The 2,554-nt window shown below is 34.5% G+C and overlaps 1 protein-coding gene across 1 annotated transcript; it reads right to left on the bottom strand.

The window, feature by feature from the left end:
* Window positions 1-390: 390 nt before the first annotated feature.
* Window positions 391-1,533, bottom strand: HELRODRAFT_65629 (hypothetical protein; the record flags this gene model as incomplete). Its single annotated transcript, XM_009021641.1, has 2 exons — window positions 391-597; window positions 1,372-1,533. Coding segments are annotated over 2 exons (369 nt in total), but the record flags the coding sequence as incomplete, so codon positions are not given.
* Window positions 1,534-2,554: the final 1,021 nt, after the last annotated feature.

Raw genomic sequence — 2,554 nt, 5'->3', positions numbered from 1 at the left:
CTCTCTATCTAACGGTCGTTTGAGAATTAATCTCAGCCTATTCGAACTCGGGCTAATATTATAGTTCTTGTTATTATTATTATTGTTGTTGTTGTTGTTGTTTTCGTCGTTGTTATTATCATCGAATTTATTTTGAATTTGGTCAAGACGAATTTTTTTACTACTATTACTAATCTTATTAGGTAAATTTTTGTTTTTAGTAATTTTATGACTACTACTACTACTACCACTACTACTACTACTACTACTACTACTACTACTACCACTACCAATAACGTCATCATTATCATCATCACCATTTTGACCGCCATCGACCGGACCGTCAGAATTTTCAACGTTAACAGACCTCAAAACTGAGAAACCCAACTCGAAATTATTTTGCCGCGGGATCAACTTATATCCCACCAATCCGTTGTTGCCACTATCCTTATCTACAGCGTCGGGAATCGTAAAAGATGTGCCCGGATCGGCGGATTCGGAAATTTCGATGTGATGGGATTGAACCGGGAAGGCTGGCGAATGGTCGTTTATGTCGGTTATGTGCTGGAGGACTTTGAAAATTTGCAGGGATATTCCGGATCGGAGGGCCACGGATGTCTGTTTTGATATGAAATAACGTAACGTAACACGGAGAAATGGGTGTATATTTTTCATAAATTGATCCGTACGTAGGTGGGGTGCATAGAATGAAGGGCGCTATTCTGCATTATTTTTTTGATTGAAACAATAAAAGTTTTATCTTCTAGGCTAGAAACCAGTTGAAAATGGGAACATTTTGTGGTGATGATGGTATGGCTGTGGTTGGTAGTGGTGCTGCTGATGATGAGGACGATGATGATGAGAATGATGAAGATGGTGGTGGGGAGGATGGTGGTGATGATGATGATGAAGTGGATGTGAGGATGGTAACGATTCCGTTAGTATAGTGATTTTAAATGTAACAATTACAATTGTTTGATGTTCAAAAGTATTTTTACTTAAACAAAAACAAGAGAAAAAACAACACCAGAGATAAACAAAAACATAAAAGAAGGTACATTACATTAGAGCAGCAGGATCTATTGTCGCTATTATAGACAGGACTTTTGGGACAATTAACATCATCATCATCATTATCATCATCATCATTATCATCATCGTCATCATCATTTTTAACATTATCATCATTGTCGTCGTCATAATCATATTCATTTGCATAAAATACACACACGAGTTTATAACAAAACAAACAAATGAAAAAAAATTTTTTTATGTGTGAACCAATCAGGCACTCGCTCATTCGTTCATTCATCCATTCACTCATTTATTTTTTCGTTCATTCATTCATTCACTCACTCACACATTCATTCCTTTATTCATTCATTAGCTGACCTTAACAAAACAGTCAAGGGTTTCAGCTGAAGTGCAAACTTTCTCTCTATCAATAGATGACGTCAACGAAATAATCCCCGTCCCCTCGTTTATGTGAAAGTACTTCCGAAATTGACCGGAAATAGATAAAAATGTGAACGCCAGGGTTTCATTTGGAGCCATATTTTTTTTCGCAAGTTGCGCCACTACGTCACATGACGTCTGCTCTATCGGGTCAAGTTCTTCGGTGAAGTAACAATTCATCACTACTTCCGCTCTGTCGTCGTTTTTCAAGATGGCGACTGCCTCTCCGACCGGAAATGAGATGGAGATGAAGAGAAGGAAGAAGATGTTGACGGCGATAAGTGAGAGATGTGTGATGATGAAGAAAGAGAAAGAAAAATGTTGATGAAAGATGCTGATGACGTTGTTTTTGGAGGTTGATTTTGATTGGTCAAGTTCTAAAGACGATGATGATGACGATGACAATGGAGATGATAGTGATGATGATGATGATGTTGTTGATGATGATGATGACAAGGTTGACGATGATGATAGTGAAGATGACGTCGACGATGGCGACATACAATAAGATGACGTCATTATTTCTTATTTACAAAAAAAACGCATCCGCCAAACTAAGCAAATATAAAAAATAATTAAACTTTTTTTTCAATTGTTTTTGGAAAAACCCCAAGATAAAACAAATGAACGATAAAAATCCATTGGCAAAAAACAAAAACGATTCAATTTCTTCTTCAAGAATAAAATTATTTTACTTTTTAATAAAAAAAAAATCTTCGTAAATTTAAATAAATTTAAATATATAAATGTAAACAACATACCGAAATACCGCAGTATATAACTACTTTAAATGGAGACATAGCGTTTGTCTACATTATACATACTATACAAACTTGCGTATAAATAATACAAGCATGTGTTGCATACATTAAATATATACAATAATCTCAATCATATACAAATATTATATTATATTTATTATTATATTTATTATTATTATTATTATTATTATTATTGTTGTTGTTGTTATTTGCTTGTGCTTTGGCTTAAAGTGGAAAGAAATTATATAGATTATACGTCTGTATGTACATATATATATGTGTGTGTTTTTGTGTGTGTGTGAGTTTGTGTGTGTGTTGTGTGTGTGTGTGCGTGTATGTGATTGTGTGTACATATAGTT

This window comes from Helobdella robusta (assembly GCF_000326865.2).
Source record: "Helobdella robusta unplaced genomic scaffold HELROscaffold_3, whole genome shotgun sequence".
Lineage (NCBI taxonomy): Eukaryota > Metazoa > Annelida > Clitellata > Rhynchobdellida > Glossiphoniidae > Helobdella > Helobdella robusta.
Note: the sequence above shows the minus strand (reverse complement) of the source record. Positions and strands in the feature narration are given on the sequence as shown.